This window comes from Equus asinus, chromosome 20, assembly GCF_041296235.1.
Source record: "Equus asinus isolate D_3611 breed Donkey chromosome 20, EquAss-T2T_v2, whole genome shotgun sequence".
Taxonomy (NCBI): Eukaryota; Metazoa; Chordata; class Mammalia; order Perissodactyla; family Equidae; genus Equus; species Equus asinus.
This window is the reverse complement of record NC_091809.1, coordinates 80,870,207-80,887,874: the sequence shown is the minus strand read 5'-3', so window position 1 is coordinate 80,887,874 and position 17,668 is coordinate 80,870,207. Positions and strand designations below refer to the sequence as shown.

The following is a 17,668-nucleotide window of genomic DNA, read 5'->3' as shown; positions in this document are numbered from 1 at the left end:
CGTTCACCACAAATCAGTTGTTCTTGCTCCCCAAATGGCTTAGAACAGTTGTACTTGTTGTTATAATTGTGCAGTGTAATTAAACGTTACCTAAATTTGTAAAATTTGAGTGAAAAAAAAGTACAGCATTTCCAAGAAAACTAAGTCAATGCTTCAAAAAACTCAGTGAAGACAGCATAGGTCATTAAAAAGTAAACTGCAAGTGAATTAGGTGTGAGTGAAACACTGTAAGAGATTGGGGCAGGAGAATTATAAAAATATGAGTGCATTCTTCATTCAGATTGTTTTTTCTAATGACTTTAAGTTTTTGTTCTGCTTTAAAGAAACAAAACTTAGAAACCATAGTTGGTTCATTTGGCTGTTTCAATAATCAAGAGAATACAGAATTCAAATAGCTGAAGTATCCTCAAAGAAAAGATCTTGACTCTATGTCAAAGGAGTGAATATTTTAAATTAAAATAAAATGTGTGAGGTATGTGTGTGGTAGATTGTTTGGAAAAATGACCACAATATTCCTCCCAAAATGCAGGCTCCTATGCAATGTGACTTTACTGTGTCACCTTGAATCTGGACTTGGCCATGTGATTTTCTTTGGCCAATGGAACATTAGCAAATATCACACCGGAAGAACCTTGAAAAGTGCATGTGCATTGGGTCTTGATTTTTGCTGCTGGGAACCCATTGCCATCAGGTGAACATGTTCAAGTTGGCCTCCTTCAGGATGAGTGACCACATGAAGAGAGATTCTCTCAGTAAGACCCTAGACATATGACTAAGGCCATCCTAGACTATCCAGCCCAGACAAGCAGGCTCAGACCAGAGGAAATATTGAACCATCATATAGAATGTGACAAATAAAAAATATTTGTCTTAAGCTACTAAGTTTTAGGTGGTTCTTTTTGAAGTAGTAAAAGCTGATAGACATATATCATTTTTAAATGATTCTCCACTTCCATTTTTTCAACAGACCAATGATTAGACCAGATTGCGTTGGATAAATGTGCTTCTACTGTACTATTATTATCCCCAATTTACAACTAAAAAAACTGAGGCACAGACAAGTTAACTAACATTTCTAAGTTCACACAGTAAGAAGCACAGCCAAGATTTGATCTGCATATTCTAACTCCAGAGTGTGGGCTGCTTGGGAAAACCCGTGCGATACTGGCCCCACATCCCTGAACAAAGTGACATTGGGTCCTTTAAAAAAGCCCCAGCCAGGTGGAGGAGGAAGTCTTTCTTTTTAACTTATATCCTTTTATACTTTTTGAATTTTGAGTCACATGAATTTATTATCAATTCAAATATTATTGAATCAAGTGTTAAAACAAAAGGTTTTAGTTAATAACATTTTATTTAATATACCCAGCGGGACAATTTTGAGACATTACTGATTTAGGGGGATAGGATTATAGAGGGGTGTGTTGCTTTCTAATTTACGCATTTTTGTAATGACTGAATTTTATATAACGAACAAGTTTACTTTGTAATCAATTTTTAAAAATAAAAATGTTAGAAAAATATATAGTACATACATGAAGGGGTATTGTATGGGGACACATAAGTTAAGAGGCTTCACCTATGCCAAGAGATCTGCCATCCAAGGTTTCTTTCAGGGTCATCTCCAGAAAGCTGCTCAGGCCACCAAGACAGAAAGGGTCAGCAATTTTACACTGCCACCAGAGGGCCTCAATGCAGTACTGGCCCTATGAGAATGTGCCCTTTACCCTGATCCCCCTTCTCTTGGTCCTGACCCTGAATAGGTCAGAAACAGAGGCTAAGGCTGGAGGTATGGAGAAGGCAATCTGAAACATTTAGGCTTCTCTGCCTAAAGCTTTACTTTTTTTTTTTTTTTCTCCCTAAAGCCCCCTGGTACATAGTTGTATATTCTTCGTTGTGGGTCCTTCTAGCTGTGGCATGTGGGACGCTGCCTCAGTGGTTTTGATGAGGAATGCCATGTCCGCGCCCAGGATTCGAACCAATGAAACACTGGGCCGCCTGCAGCGGAGTGCGCAAACTTAACCACTTGGCCACGGGGCCAGCCCCTAAAGCTTTACTTTTAAGGCAGTTTGGAGTCTGGGCTGGACACTTAAATTTTGAATTGAGGCTTTTTGGTGACTACAAGTGAACTTTTAAAAATTACTTAAGAGTGACTAGGAAAGCTATGGGACCTGAGCAAGATTTCATTCAGGAGCAGAGAAAGGCCTAGCTCACAGAGCAGCTTAAAGAGTCAACGGAGAGAAATGAAGCTGTTTCCTGTTATATGCCATTGTGTCCCATTCAGTCAATCTACTCTACACAGACAAGAATAAAGGACTCTGTTGCAGTTAATTGGTTAGCCAGGGGTCCCTCCACAGATAATAATAGATAGGATTTAGCTGAGATTCTAACCCAGATCTTCAGGTCCCCAAGCCTCTGGCAATAAGCAGTAGCAGGGCCAGAAGGGGAAATCAAGCTAGGTGACTGGACAGTGGCTCTTGTCTTCAAAAGCATTTTTTTCAGTACACATGGTTTTCACTTGGGGGTCAAGGACATTGGTTTTCTCTCTATATCCTGTGCTACAGTCATTGTTGCCATTCCCCTAGGAAGGTGGGGCTGCAGTAACAAAACTCTGGAGTTAGACCTCAATCTGAATCTTGCATCATGCAACCATGTGCAAGGATCTTAATATCTTTGAGCTTCAGTTTCCTCATTGGGATAATAACAGTGGCTAACTCAGGGGATTAAATTACACAATGCATGAAAAGCACATTGTGAGGATTCAATATATGGCAATTATTATAAGAATATTAATTTTCCCCTGAAAATTACACAAGGATCTGGGTTAGAGAAGGAAGGATGCCACATCGTCAATATTCAAAGAAGTCTCTGCTCTTGAGTAGCTCTCCTGGGGACTGCACAGTACACAACGTAGAGATGGGGTGGCAGACATAGACTCCTACTGTACCAGACTTGGAAGAAAATGTGGACAACAAGCTCACCATAAAGAAGTAAGGGTGATTTAGCTGACTTAGGGTCTGAATGTTGTCCGTGGTCACGGAGTGAATCCTGGAGCACCAGGCCAGTGAGTAGAGCCAAGGCTCATTCACGAGGTATAAGTTGATGGTGATGTTAGCTGCTTTATAGTCTCTGGAAAAAAACAGAACCCACAGGGGATTTAGACTTAATCTCACTCTCATTATATAAAAGGGGAACAGCCACCATGCTGTGAAAGGCTGTTGCTTAAAGTGCCAGAAGCAGCTGGTCCTGGGACAACTTATGACATGACCTGTAGAATGGGGTCATGTTGCAATGAGATAAAAGACTGGATTTAATACCGCTGCTCCTATACCAACGGTAGTATGTTGGTAAACTGGATGTCCTAAGGGAGAGAAAGAAGGAGGGAGAGGGGGAGGGAAAGAGGGAAGGAAGGAAGGAGAAAGAGAGAGAGAGAGAGAAAGAAACGAAGAAAAGGAAAGCCCTATTTGTAGCATTTGCCAATTTCCACAGTGTAAATACTCCTACCACAGCCATTCTCAGCTACCACTGGTAAAATAGGTTTGAAAAGTTTCTGAATATTTAATAATTGGCTCCCATGAGCTGCAATGAGCCAGCTCCAGCACATTATTGCACAACACCTATACTTACTTCCATCAGAGCACTTACCACCCTCTACTCTATTTATCTGCTTTCCTATCATTCTTCTTTACTTGACTACAAGCAAATTAAAAGCAGAAACTTACTCATCTTTGCGTATCCAGTACCTAGCATAATGCCTGCCTTCATAAACAGTAATTGAAGGAATGAATACCAATCTGGTGAATATTTAAATTTCAAATATGAAAAATTTATACAAGCATTGAGTAGGGGGAATGGAACCCAACTTTGCCCAATGCACTAAATATCAATAGATACTTGTGCACTGTCTACAGAGACAGGAAGAAAATAAGTAGAGGAACATCTAGCAATTCTAGTAAAATTGTCATTTTCAGGGATTAAATTTCTCAGAAAATGCACCATGTAAGTGCCTTCAAACAATTTTTTTTAACTCTGAGATGGTGTAGCATATTGGAAACAGCTCTTTACAAGCTTGAATTTCAATCCCAGCTCTGTCATATACTAGCTTAGCAAGTTCTAGGCTCAGTGTACAAACTATAAAATAAAAATAATGATAACACCTTTGCAGGAGTGCTTGCAATTAGTTACCCAATATGTTGGAATTATCTCTAAGACAATTCTACAGACCACCTAAAGATAAATTAAAAAAATAGAAATAAACAGTAGTAAAAAGCCACTTTTTAAACTTTTTGAAATCAACACAAAAGCCAATCACATTTCTGTATATTAATGATGAACACACAGAAATTTAAATTAAAAACACAACACTATTAATAGTCATTCCAAAGAAAAGTAAATACTTAGCTATAAACTTAACAAAAGAAGTTCAGAATATGTAAGCTGAAAACTTCAAAATATTGATGAAAGTAATCAAAAAAGATTTAAATATATGGAGAGACATTTGTGTTCATGGACTGGAAGACTCAACATCATAAAGATGTCAATTCTCCCCAAACTGGTGTGTAGACTTCATGTAATTCCTATCAAAATCCAGGCAAGGTTTTTTGTTCAATTAGGCCAGCTGATTCTAAACTTTATATGGAAAGGCACAACCCCAAAATAACTAAAATAATCTTGGACAAGAAGAATAAAGTGAGAAGGAATCACTCTATCCAATATTAAAGTTTACTATATAGCTACTGTAATTAAGACAGTGTGGTATTAGAAAAGGGACAGACACATAGATCAGTGGAACATAATTTAAAACCCATAAAGAGACCCACACAAACATGCCAAAATGATTGTTGGCAAAGGTGCAAAAGCAATTCCATGGAATAATGAGAGTTTTTTTCAACAAATGGTGCTAGAGCAATTGGACAGGTATACGCCAAAAAAAAAGAATCTCGACCTACACCACACACTTTATATAAAAGATTAATTCAAAATGGATCATGGGGCCGGGCCAGTGGTGCAGTGGTTAAGTTCGCACGTTCCGCTTCTCGTTGGCCCAGGGTTTGCTGGTTCGGATCCTGGGTGCGGACATGGCACCGCTTGGCACGCCATGCTGTGGTAGGCGTTCCACGTATAAAGTAGAGGAAGATGGGCACGGATGTTAGCTCAGGGCCAGGCTTCCTCAGCAAAAAGAGGAGGACTGGCAGTAGTTAGCTCAGGACTAATCTTCCTAAAAAAAAAAAAAAAAAAGGGATCACAGACTTAAATATATACTGCAAAACAATAAAACTTTCAGAAAAAAACAGGAGAAAATCTTCAAGATCTAAGGGTTAAACACAGAGCTCTTAGACTTGACTCTAAAGCATGATCCATTAAAGGGAAAAAGGGTAAGTTAGACCTCATCAAAATTAAAAAACTTTTAGTCTGTGGTAGACCCTGTTAAGAGGATCCTACAAACTAGCCACAGACTGGGACAAAATATTTGCAAATCAGATAGCCAACAAATGACTAGTATCTATAATATATAAAGAACTCTCAAAACTCGACAATAAAAAAAAATCAAGCAATCTAATTAAAAAAGATATGAAGGGATATTTCACTGAAGAGCATATACACTGGCAAATAAGTACAAGATAAGATGTTCAACATGATTAGCCATCAGAGAATGAAAATTAAAACCACAATGAGATATCACTACACATCTATGAGACAGGTTACAATAAAAAATAATGACAATGCCAAAAATTGGCAAGGATGCAGACACTCTGGATCATCATACATTGCTCATAGGAATGTAAAATGATATAGCTCCTCTGCAAAAGTTTGGCAGTTTCTTATAAAACTAAACAAGTAATTACCATATCCAAACAATTGGATTCTTGGGCATTTATCCCATAGAAATAAGAACTTACATTCACAGCGGGGGATTCTGGGAAGATGGCAGAGAAGAAAGCACCAGGAATCTGTCTCCCCACCTAGACAACAACTGCACTGGCAGAATCTGTCTAATGTAACTATTTTGGAACTATGGAGTCTACTGAAGGCTTGCAACTTCCAGGGGAAGGTTTGGATGGTAAGTTATGGTTAACTTTGGTCAACTTCAGCACTTAGCACAGTAGCAGTTACCCATCCTACACCCCCAACCGCATAGCAGGCAGTTGTGCACATGAACCTGGAGCAGCTTGCGGGAATCAAGGTGGGTCAAAAGGAACCTATCCTCTAAATATTTGGGATCTGTTTGACTGACAATACTGACTGCTGCTTCTGGTCACAGAGGTGCAGATAAAGAAGAGGGCATCCATTGCTGTTGACTGCAAACCCCTTCCCTTCCAGCTGAAGTGACTTCCCGGGGATTTAAAGGGCCAGTTCTCTTTCCTCCCCATCTTTCATTTTTCTCTTTTTTCCCTTTTGCAAGCCAGATATTAAAGACTAGGACATTTAAAAGCAACTGCGTATACAGGGATAATTAGAAATTGACTGTGTATGCTCAGGGAAATGTACAGAAGAGATCTGAGAAGGCCTCAAGTTTATACCTCAGGCTGATCCTTGGCACAGAGACAGCCAACAGCAACAAACAAATAAATAAATAACAAAAAAGCCCAGCAAGCCCTGGTGAAGGAGGAGAATCTGCTTTCCAGAGTTACCAGAGTACTAGATTCAAATGTCCAGTTTTCAACTAAAAACCACAAGGCATACAAGCAAACAAGAATGTAAGGTCCATTCAAAGGAAAAAATAAATCAACAGAACTGTCTCTGAAAAAGAGCTGATGGCGGATTTACCAGACAATGGCTTTAAAACAACCATCTTAAAGATACTCAAAGAATTGAAGATGTGGATAAAGTGAAAAAAAAAAAAAAGGTAAGAACAAAATAGAAATATTAAGGGAAAAAACCTAAAAATAAACAAAAAGGAAATTCTGGAGCTGAAAAGTACATTAACTGAAATGAAAAATTGAGTATTAGGACTCAAGGGCAGATTTGAGCAGGCAGAAGAGAGAATCAGTGAACTTGCAGATGGAACAACAGAAGTTAATGAGTCTGAAAAACAGAAAGAAAAAAGACTGAATAAGAGTGAACAGTGTCTAAGAGATCTGTTGGATACCATCAAACAGATTAATACATGCACTATCAGAGTCCCAGAAGGAGAAGAGAGAAAGAAAGGGGCAGAAAGAATATTTGAAAAAATAATGGCTGAAAATTTCCCAAATTTGATGAAAGACATGAATGTAAATATCCAAGAAGCTCATGGAACTCCAAAAAAGATGAACTCAAAGAGACTCACACTGAGACACATTATAATCAAACTTTCAAAGACCAAAGATGAAGAGAGGATCTTGAAAGCACCGAGAGAGAAACGACTCGTCACATATAAGGGATCCTCAATAAGATTATAAGCAGATTTCTTATCAGAAACTTTGGAGGCCAGAAGGCAGTGGGCCCACATATTCAAAGTGTTAAAGGAAAAAAACCAAGAATCAACCAAGAATCCTATATCCAACAAATGGTCCTTCAAAAGTGAGGAGGAAATTAAGACATTCCCAGATGACCTGAAGCTAAGGGGGTCTGTGGCTACTAGACCTGTCCTGCAAGAAAAGCTCAAAGGTGAAATGAAAGGACTCTAAACAGTAACTTGGAGCTGTATAGAGAAATATATAGATCTCAATAAAAGTAGGTACACAGGCAATTATAAAAGCTAGCATTATTGTAACAATGGTTTGTAACTGTACTCTTTGTTTTCTACATGACTTAAGAGACAAATACAGCTGGAGGAAAAAGCAATTATTAGTCTAAATGCTAGTATTATTATAACTTTGTAACTCCAAATGTTGTTTTCCACAGAATTTAAAACACTAATGCATTTAAAAGAATTATTAATTTATGCTTTTAGGCACACAATGTATAAAGATACAATTTTCTGACATTAACAACAAAGAAGGGTAGGCATGGAGCTGTAAAGGATTAGTTTTTGTATGTTATTGAAGTTAAGCTTCTATAAATTCGAATTAAGAGTGTTACAATTTTAGGATGTTAAATGTAATTACCATGGTAACCACAAAGAAAATAGGCATAGAATACACACAAAAGGAAATGAGAAAAAGATTTAAACATTTCACTACAAAAAAAATGAACTAAACACAAAAGAGAACAGTAACACAGGAAATAAGGGACAAAAAACTATAAGGCATCTAACAATAACAAAATAGAAAAAAATAACAAATATTTACAGAAATGAGAGAAGTAACAAATGACACAAGTCTCTCCTTATCAGTAATTATCTTAAATGTAAATAGATTAAACTTTCCAATCAAAAGACAGAGACTGGCAGAATGGATAAAAACACATGACCCAACTTTATGCTGTCTACAAGAGATTCATTTTAGATCCAAAGACACACATAGACTGCAAGTGAAAGGATGGAAAAAGATATTCCATGCAAATAGTAACCAAAAAGAGCAGGGGTAGCTATACTAATATCATATAAAACAGGCTTTATATCAAAAAAGGTTACATGAGACAAAGACAGACATTATATATTAATAAAAGGTTCAATACAGCAAGAACATATAACAATTATAAATATTTACATACCTAATGACAGACTAGCAAAATTTATAAAGCCAAAACTGACAGAATTGAAGGGAGAAATAGAAAGCTGCATAATAAAGTTGGAGACTTCAAGATCCCACTTTCAGTAATGGATAGAACAACCAGACAGAAGGTGAGCAAGGAAACAGAAGACTTAACACAAGAAACTAACTAGGTCTAACAGACACATACAGAACATTCAACCCAACAGCAATAGCATACACATTCTTCTCAAGTGCACATGGGACATTTTCCAAGATAGACCATATGTTAGGTCACAAATTAAGTCCCAGTAGATTTAAAAAGATATATATCATACAAAGCAGCTTCTCCAACCACAACAGGATGAAATAAGAAGTCAATAACAGAAGGAAAATTGGAAAATTCACATATTTGTGGAAATTAAACAATATACTTTTAAACAACCAATGGATCAAAAAACAAATCATAAGAGAAATTAGAAAATACTTAGGGACAAGTGAAAATGAAAACACAACATACCCAAACTCATGAGATGCAGCAAAAGTGGTGCTAAGGGGGAAATTTATAGCTATAAATGCTTACATTTAAGAAACACAAAAGATCTCAAATCAACACCTAACTTTACAACTTAAGGAACTAGAAAAAAGAGAACAAATTAACCCAACAAAGCAAAAGGAAGAAAATAAAGAGTAGAGCAGATACAAATGAAATAGACAACAGAAAATTAATAGAGAAAATCAGTGAAACCAAAAGTTACTTCTTCAAAAAGATCAACAAAATTGGTAAACCTTTAGCCAGATGGACTAATAAGAAAAAAAAAGAGAAAAGACTCAAATTACAGAGATCAGAAATGAAAGTGGGGACATTACTACCAATCTTATAGGAACAAAAAGGATTATAAGAGAGTACTAAGAACAATTGTACCTTAACAAATTGGATAACCTAGATGAAATGGACAAATTCCTAGAAACACAACACCTACCAAGACTGAATCATGAAGAATTAGAAAATGTGAAGAGGCCTATAAAGAATAAGGAGAGTGATCAATAACCAAAAATCTCCTGACAAAGGAAAGTCCTGGACCCTATGCCTTCACTGGTGAAGAACTAATACCAAACCATTAGGATGGCTAAATAATAAAAAAATGTATATATCAACAAGGATGTGGAGAAATTGGAACCCTTGTGCACTGCTGGCATAGCTGTTACAGAAAACTGTGGTAGTTTCTCAAAAAATTAAAAATATAATTACCATATGATCCAGCAATTCCAATTCTGGGTATATACCCGCCCCCCCCCAAAAAAAAACCCTGCAAGCAGGGTTTTGAAGAGATATTTAAACCCGTGTTCACAGCAGCATTATTCACAATAGCTAACATGTGGAAGCAACACAAACGTCCATTGATCAATGAATGAATAACCAAACTGTGGTATATACTTACAGTGAAATATTATTCAGCCTTAAAAAGGAAGGAAATTCTGCAATAGATGGATTCAACATGGATGAACCTTAAGGATTTTACGCTAAGTGAAATAAACCAGTTGCAAAAGACAAACGCTATGTGATTCCGCTTCTATGAGTCAAAATCATAGAGACAGAAAGTAGAGTGGTGGTTTCCAGGGTCTGAGGCAGCAGGTTATTGTTCAGTGAACAGAGATTTTGAGTTCACAAGATGAAAAGAGATAGGTAGATGGATGGTGGTCATGGTTACACAATGTTATAAATGTATATTAAAACCAATGAACTGTACATTTAAAAATGATTGAGATAGTGAATTCCATGTTATGTATATTTTATCATAATTACTACATATTTTTAGAAAAATGAAGGTAAACTGAATAAACTATAGACTTTTAGTTAAAAAAAACTTATGTTGGGGGCCAGCCTGGTGGTGCAGCAGTTAAGTTTGCACATTCTCCTTCGGTGGCCTGGGGTTCAGATCCCAGGTGCAGACCCATGCACCGCTTGTCAAGCCATGCTGTGGCAGGCACCCACATATAAATTAGAGGAAGATGGGCACATATGTTAGCTCAGGGCCAGTCTTCCTCAGCAAAAAAGAGGAGGATTGGCAGCAGATGTTAGCTCAGGGCTAATCTTCCTCAAAAAAAAAAAAAAATGTTAACATGAAAACCTGTACACAAGTGTTCATAACATATTTATTTATAATAACTCATAGATGGATACAATCAGATATCCTTATGTTGGTGAATGATTAAACTTTAATACATTCATACAATGGAATACTGCTCAGCAACAAAAAAGAACACACTACTGATACAGGCAAAAACCTAGATGAATCTCAATGGAATTATACTGAGTGAAAAAAAGCCAATCACAACAGGTTTCTATGATTCTACTTATGTAACATTCTTGAAATGACAAAATTATAGAAATGGAGAACAGATGACTCATTGCAAGGAGTTAGGGTTTGAGGTGAGGGGAAGGGGATGGAAGGAAGGTGAGTGTGGTTATCAAAGGGCAATACAAGGAATACTTGTAGCAATGAAGCTGGTCTATATATTGGTTGTGGTGTTGGATCCACAAGCCTACAAATGTGACAAAATTACACAGAACTATATACGCCAAATACACAAAATAATGAATATAAGTAAAACTGGGAAATTTGAATAAGCTTGGTGGATTGTATCAGCGTCAACATCTCGGTTTTGATATTGTATTAAAGTTTTTCAAAGTGTTACCACTGGAGTAAACTGGTTAGAAGATACACAGGATCTTTCTGTATTATTTCTTACATGTTAACAGACATCTCAAAACAAAAAGTTTAATTTAGAAAGTGCTATTGACTATTTTTAAAATATAATAAAAATGTACTGTGGGGTTTATAACACAAGTATTATTTAGAACAACAACAGTACAGAGGGTAGCAGGTAGTAAATGGAATTATGCTGTCCTAAGGTTTTAATACTCTATATTGTGGAATAATATTAATTCAAGATAGATTGTAATAAGTTAAGGATACTTTTTATAATCTCTAAAGCAACCACTAAAAAATAATTCAAAAATGTAAAAAGCTAATAGAGAAAACAGAATAGAATACTAAAAAAAATAATCAATTAACTAAAAAGTAAAAAGGCAGGAAAGGAATGACCAAAATAACCCACCAAGAACAGAGAGGACAAACATAAAAAATAGTATGACAGTAACATAAACCCAAGTATATTAATTAATAAATTAAATATTAATGGACCAAACATTCCCATTAAAAGACAGAGATTGTCCTACTAAATAGAAAAGCCAGAACCAATGACATTCTATTTATAAGAGATGCACTTTAAATATAAAGATACAAAGCAGTTGAAAGGTAAAGGACAGAAAAAGAAATATCACACAAACACTAATGATAAGAAAGCCAGTGTCAATATTAATAAAAGAAAAAGTAATCTTTAGACAAGAATTATTACCAGAGACAATGGACGTTTCATAATGAAATGGCCAATTCACTAAGAAGAGCTAACAATTCTAAATGCAAACACACCTAATAAAAGAGTTTCAAAACATAAGAAGCCAAAACAACGACAACAACAACAAAACAGAGCTAAAGGGAGAAATACACAAATCAACAATTGTAGTTAGAGCTATTAACATCCCCTTCTCAGTAATTAACAGATGAGGCATAAAAGAGCCATTCCTTTCTCTCCCATTGGGGAGGTTGCTACCAGAAGAAAGAAGGCAGAAGACTTGATCTAATCTCCTTGTCAACATGATAACTACATCTTTTATAAATAGAATAATGACATTTACTAGGAAGAGAGGCCTTATATAAAGAAAATGTTCTTAAAAGGATGTTCCTGGTTAAGTACTTCTTTATTACATATTTCGGCCGGGAAAGATTGACCCTGAGCTATCTTCCTCTTTTTTTTTCCTCTCCAAAGCCCCAGTACATAGTTGAATACTACAGTTGTAAGTCCTTCTAGTTCTTCTATGTGAGCCACCACCACCACATGGCTAGTGACAGACGAGTGGTGTGGTTCCATGCCTGGGAACCAACCCTGGGCCACTGAAGCAGAGCACCTCAAACTTTAACCACGAGGCCATCAGGGCTGGCTCCATATTTTTAAAATAAATACAGAATGTGGATTTACGAGGCACGGGCCCCTGGAAAAGGCCACATAAGCTATACGACTCTCTGGGAGAATTTAATGGAGATGTTTTGTAACTCAAATGCTCTGCTTCTATGTGAAATAATCCTGCAAAAACTCACTTGGAAGCCTTATCTATTACTGTGGACCATAGAGTTTGTATCCAATAAAGGAAGATACCTACAGAGTCAGAATCAATATCTCTGACCTATCCTTGCTTTGTCTGAGCCTCTGTTTTGTCTTCTTTTCTTTTTGAAGAATATTAGCCCTGAGCTAACATCTGCCACCAATTCTCTTCTTTTTGCTGAGTAAGATCAGCCCTGAGCTAACATCTGTGCCCATCTTCCTCTATTGTACACATGGGACACCTGCCACAGCATGGCTTGATAAGGGGTATGTAGGTCCATGCCCGGGATCTGAACCCACGAACCCCAGGCTGCCAAAGCAGAGCATGCGAACTTAACTGCTATGCCACTGGGCTGGCCCCTGTCTGAGTCTCTTGACTGCCTGCTGTATCTCTGAAATAAATAATAAAGCTTGATAGGCAAGTTCTCTGATGTGTGCACAACCTAATTCTTTGTGTTAACTCAATAGAAAAAGCAGGGAAAAAATTCAATATGAAATGTTTGAAAAGACTATCAACCAACTTAAACTGATTGACATTTATAGAATACTATACCCAACAAATGAAGAGAGCACATTATTTTTAGGTGAACAGGGGAAGTTTACCAAGATAAACAATACAGTGGGCCATAAGACAAGTTTAAATATATTTAAAAGTATTGAAATCATACAAAGTTGTTTTCTGGTCATAATGAATTTAAATCAGAAGTCAATAACACTAAGGTAGCTAGAAAAATCCTCACATTTTTTAAAAGTCAGCAACATACTTCTAAATAATCCATGAGTCAAATGAGAAATGAGGAAAATTTAAAATATTTTAAATTGGATGCTAATGAAGATATATCAAAATTATTTGTGGAATGCAATTAAAGCAATGCTTACAGGAAAATTGGTAGCTTTAAAGAATTATATTAGAAAAGGAGATCTAAAATCAGTTACCTAATTTTTACCTAAAGAAGCTTAATAAAAGAAGAGCAAACTAAACCTAAAGTAATAGAAGAAAGAAAATAATAAAAAGCAGAAATCAATGAAATAGGAAAGCAAATGTGCAATAGAAAAAAGCTAACAAAGCCAAAATTTGGTGTTTTGAAATGAGTAATAAAATACCTAAACCCCTGGCAAGACTGACCAAGAAAAAGAGGGAAAATAAAAATTTCTAGTATCAAAATGTATTGGAACTAGAGGTGATAGTTACACAACATTGTAAATGTACTAACTGCTGCTAAATTTTTCACTTTAAAATGGTTAATTTTATGTTATATGAATTTCACCTCAATAAATTAATTTTTAAAATTAGAAATTTTAAGAAAAACACACTTTAAAAATTCCCACATCAGAAATAAAACAGAGGGCATCTCTATATTCATATAATTTTGATTAAAATAATGTATTTAAAACATTTTCAGTCAAAATAGCAAGATCACAATGTCTCATGACAGTGGTCTGATGGACTAGGAAGTGAGTACCGATCCTAGAGAATGTATTGGAAATGTGATCATAATCACAAATATTCTGATCATAAACATTAAATAAATAACTTAAGGTACAACTGCTTAATTTTTTTTAAAATTTAGTGGTCATCAAGGGGAATGATTTGGAATAAAGTTCAGCTCATGAATTTATCATGATCAACTTTGTAGTATAGCTATATGGAAAAGGCCCTTATTCTCCCATACTAGAGTATATGGTTTCCTTAAGGAAAAGGATGATGCCTTGCTTATGCTGACTTTCACATAAAGCTAGCACAGTACACTGTACATATAACTACTCAGTAAATATTTGCTGAGCTAAAATAACTACTTGATTTTATAACAGAACTCAGGATATGATCCCTCTTAAATCTGATGCCAGTTGAAACTATGCCCACATAACTATGGCCAAGGAATAACTCTAAAAGCCTAGTGGTGAAAGAATCTGGACTCTAGATTTTGCCACACCTTTAAATCTTTAAAGAATTTTATCTTTAAATCTTAGTTTGGTTTCCTACTGACCAACTGTATTAACTTTGGTGAATTACCTAACCTGTCTGAACACTTCCTCTTTATAGGCAAGTTTCCTCATTTCCAAAAGAAAGATGATGATAACTTCCAGGGTACAGCATGTAAGGATAGTGATGATAAAAGCAGCAGCTAACATTTATTGCATTCTTCCATCTGCCCAGTATTTTGTTATGTGCATAACATGAATGATCTCACTTAATCTTTTAACCATTCCATCAGATTATTCTTACGCTCAATTTATAAATGAGAAAACTAATGATTAGAAACTTGTCTATAGATTGCTGGGAAGATGGCGGCATGGGAGGACTCTAAACTCACCTCCTCCTATGAACACAACAAATTTACAACTACCCTTGGAACAATTACCCCTAAGAAAGAACTGGAAACTGGATATAAAGAGCCCTCACAATCAGGGACAGTGATGACTGAGATTGAGAGGCAGAAATAACTTTCTGGATAAGAAAAATGCCAGATTCTAGCTGTGGTGCTTCATAGCTGGGAGAAATCTTAAGGTAGGAAGTTTTCCCTGTAGGAGCAGGGGATCTGAGTGGGAGAGCTATGCCACAATAAGCAGCTTTTAAACTCAGCACAACCCAGTCATAATATCTGGCTTTGCTGGCTATTAACAACAATGGGGAATATCCCCAGAAAAGCTACTGAACATAAGAGAAAGAAAAGCCTGCTCTTAAAAGGCCCACACACAAATTCATCCATTTCAGAAAGCAACAAAAAATCACCAGGAAGAAAGGTGCACAGTCCTTTGGTGAAAAGAGACTCACCCGATATGCTCTGGGCACACCTCAGGGAGGCAGGAGGTGGCTGGAACCACCTCCCCAGGGACTGAGACATTGGCGGCAGCCATCAGTGTGACCTAGTACAGGTGTGCTGATTCAGATGCTAGCAGATGCCATTGGAGTTCTTCCCTTGGCCTTTTAGGGCAGGGGTTTGCCCTGCCCACTAGAGCACCGATTTAATCCAGCTCAGCCAGGGCAGGGAGCCCTCCGTAGGGACTGGACCCACCCACTAGCAAGCCCTCAGGTCACTTGTGGGCTTGCATGGGCAGGGGATATGGGACCTCTGCAGTGAGGTGAGTGGGTCCACCTTTGCAGGGCAGTGTGCGTGTGAGGGGCAGGCCTGCACTAGTGGAGTGTGTGGAGCTTCTGCAGCAGGGTGACTGGGTCTGCTTCAGTGGGATGGGATGTGCACATGGGCCAGGACTCTGTGCACAGGGTACATGGGCCTGCAGGCAGTGGGGCTTGTCAGCTTTAGCAGACTTGTGCTTCTTAAACAGCCATATAGACGATCTACCCCACCTTCCAGTGCCTGAAACAACTGTGTGCTGCCATGTCTGGGTCTGGCCCCACCCAGCTGCACTACTAAGAGAGCTTCAGGCCAGAGGTCTACAGCAATTGTGAGGCCCCAAGCCTAGCACCCAGCCATGCTGGGGGCCTAATCACTTAATAGAAAAACTGCAGCAGGAATGTGCTATTAGACCTTGGAGCCAACTATGCTGAGGCTCCCCTCGCCCAATAAAGTGACTGAAGGGATCAAGCGGCCACATGCAGCTGAGTCTTACAATCAGCTGGCCAGGGGGACATCCTAGCCTTCTCATGCACCTACAGTAAGAACAACCCTGCCACAACAGAAGGACACATGTAGCCCACACAGGGGACATTCCTGGAACATTTGGAACTGGTGATGAGAGGGAAGCACACTGAGGGGCTGCATAAGGCATTTGACATAAGGCCACTTCTCCAAGATTGGAAGGCGTAGCTGATCTACCTAAAACATAGATAAAAGCACAGAGAAATAGACAAAGTGAGGACAAAGGAACATGTTCCAAATAAGGGAATAGGACAAATACTCAGAAAAAGAACTAAACAAAATAGAGATAAACAATCTACCTGATAAAGAGCATAAATTAATAGTCAGAAGGATGTCCACCGATCGTGGCAGAAGAATAGATGAATACAGTGAGAACATCAACAAAGAATCAGAAAATATAAAAAAGAACCAATCAGAACTGAAGAATACAATAATGGAAATGAAAAATTCACTAGAAGGAATCATAAGCAGAGTAGATGATACAGAAGAATGGATCAGTGAGCTGGATGAAAGACCAGAGAAAATCAACCAAGCTGAACAGAAAAGATAAAAAGAATTAAAAAGAAGGAGGACAGTTAACGGACCTCTGGGACAACATCAAGTGCACTAACATCCATAGTATAGGTGTCCCAGAAGGAGAAGAGAGAGACAAAGGGGCTGAGAATCTATTCAAAGAAACAATAGCTGAAAAATTCCCTAATCTAAGGAAGGAAACAGACATCCAGCTACAGGAAGCACAGAGAGTACCAAACAAGATGAAGCCAAAGTGGCCCACACCAAGACATATTATTATTAAAATGTCAAGAACTAGGGGCCAGCTCAGTGGCATAGTGGTTAGGTTTGAGCACTTTGCTTTGGCAGCCCAGGGTTCATGGGTTCAGATCCCAAGTGCAGACTTACCCATTGCTCATCAATCCATGCTGTGGTGGCACCCCATATACAAAGTAGAGGAAGACTGGCATAGATGTTAACCCAGGGCAACCTTCTTTAAGCAAAAAGGCAGAGTGACAACATATGTTAGCTCAGGGACAATCTTCCTCACCAAGAAAAAAAAGATGTCAAGAATTAAAGACAGAGAGAATCCTAAAAACTGCAAGAGAAAGGCAACAAGTTATATACAAAGGAAACTCCACAAGGCTATCAGCTGACTTCTCAGCAGAAACCGTACAGGCTAGAAGGGAGTGGCATGATATATTTAAAGTGCTAAAAGGAAAAAACCTACAGCCAAGAATACTCTACCCAGCAAGGTTATCATTCAGAATAGAAAGAGAGATAAAGAGTTTT

General features: G+C 37.6%; 1 protein-coding gene across 1 annotated transcript in view; it reads right to left on the bottom strand.

The window, feature by feature from the left end:
- The window catches only part of GDPD4 (glycerophosphodiester phosphodiesterase domain containing 4), a 100,149-nt gene that overhangs the window by 8,695 nt on the left and 73,786 nt on the right, over positions 1–17,668 (bottom strand). Inside the window, exon 12 of the mRNA XM_070491515.1 lies at positions 2,982–3,129. Coding sequence (XP_070347616.1) covers positions 2,982–3,129 — 148 coding nt within the window. The remainder of the gene's footprint in view (positions 1–2,981; positions 3,130–17,668) is intronic.